The sequence below is a fragment of the Coptis chinensis genome, chromosome 6 (genome assembly GCF_015680905.1).
Source record: "Coptis chinensis isolate HL-2020 chromosome 6, ASM1568090v1, whole genome shotgun sequence".
In the NCBI taxonomy this organism is placed as follows: domain Eukaryota; kingdom Viridiplantae; phylum Streptophyta; class Magnoliopsida; order Ranunculales; family Ranunculaceae; genus Coptis; species Coptis chinensis.
The window spans coordinates 89278196-89279405 of NC_141461.1; the positions used below are offsets into that span (position 1 = coordinate 89278196).

At 33.9% G+C, this 1210-nt stretch overlaps 1 protein-coding gene across 1 annotated transcript; it reads right to left on the reverse strand.

Annotated features, from left to right (window-relative positions):
- Nucleotides 1-271: 271 nt before the first annotated feature.
- LOC147495252 (eukaryotic translation initiation factor 1A-like) lies at nt 272-963 on the reverse strand. The gene has a single exon (XM_086563877.1). It carries the CDS (start codon nt 871-873, stop codon nt 439-441), a length of 435 nt encoding a protein of 144 aa, XP_086420003.1. The 5' UTR covers nt 874-963; the 3' UTR covers nt 272-438.
- Between the last annotated feature and the right edge of the window lie 247 nt (nt 964-1210).

Genomic DNA, 1210 nt, shown 5'->3' on the forward strand with positions numbered 1-1210 from the left:
ATCACAAGCTTGGATCTAAACTTAAACACAACTTATGCTAGAACCAAAATTTTCCAAATCAATATCTCCTGGAAATTGTTTCTGCTGAATATTACTAGATGAACAATTAACAATCACTACACTAACAATTCAGGTCAACACAGCTTATTCTAACAGAAATTCATAGTACTTCTACTTGATAAATCTAAGATACATAACACAAAAACAAATTGATAAACGAACAAAGCATTCATCATTAAACTCAACAATTGCATAAACTGAAATCTCTAAATCCACAAAAAAAAAATGCATAAATTATAAGTTCCCAAAACACAATACTAAATTAATAGTAAACAGCTTCAGATTCAAGCTTTATCAAATACCCCCAATAATCATCTCATACAACAACTCGTAAAAACATAAAAACACATAATTTTAATTAAAATTCCCCTAAATCTCCTAAATCTTATCAATATCTTCGTCTTCAAACTCAATATAATCATCGCCAGCTTCGGGGTCCTCTTCATCAATAACATTAATCCCTTCATTCAATCTAGTATTCTCAGGCAATTCCCCATAAGCTTTCAAAAGTCTAGCTTCATCAGGCATATATTTCAAGATAACATCAGCTTTGTCATCTTGGTAATCTCTTAACCCAACTAATATTATATCACCAGCTGCTATCCATACTTTCTTATGCATCTTTCCTCTTATATGACATAATCTTTTGTTCCCATCAATACATGTTGCTTCACATCGTCCGTTTCCTAACATTCGTAAAACTTGTGCGTATTCTTGTCCGTCTTCTTTGAAAACTAGTTCACGTTTCTCGTCGTCTGCTTCGTTCTTTCCTCTCTTTCGATTCTTTCCTCCCTTTCCCTTGTTCTTCGGCATGTTTTTTTTTTTGTTCTTGTGTGGTGTGAAAAGCTAACCCTAGTTTTTTGAGATTGGGAAGTGAAGAATTTAAAGGGAGTGTTTGTGGGTAGCGTTGAAAGAACGAGAGCCGTGAAACAATTGGATTCGGGTTTGTAGACGAATTTGTCCTTAGGATTTTGAAAAATCGACATTGGAAAGCATGTATTTGGGATGATTCGTCTTCAATGTAACTCGTCATAATGCTGAAAATCCGATTTAAATTCGGGCAGTCATTCAATGCTGTGTGAAATTCTGATTTTCCGAATCTATCGACACACATCCGATCTGATTTTGCCGAATAATTATTTGAAATTTT

Bases quoted from the DNA above. Each gene is read 5' to 3' on its own strand.
- LOC147495252 (XM_086563877.1), bottom strand. From the start codon at position 873: ATGCCGAAGAACAAGGGAAAGGGAGGAAAGAATCGAAAGAGAGGAAAG.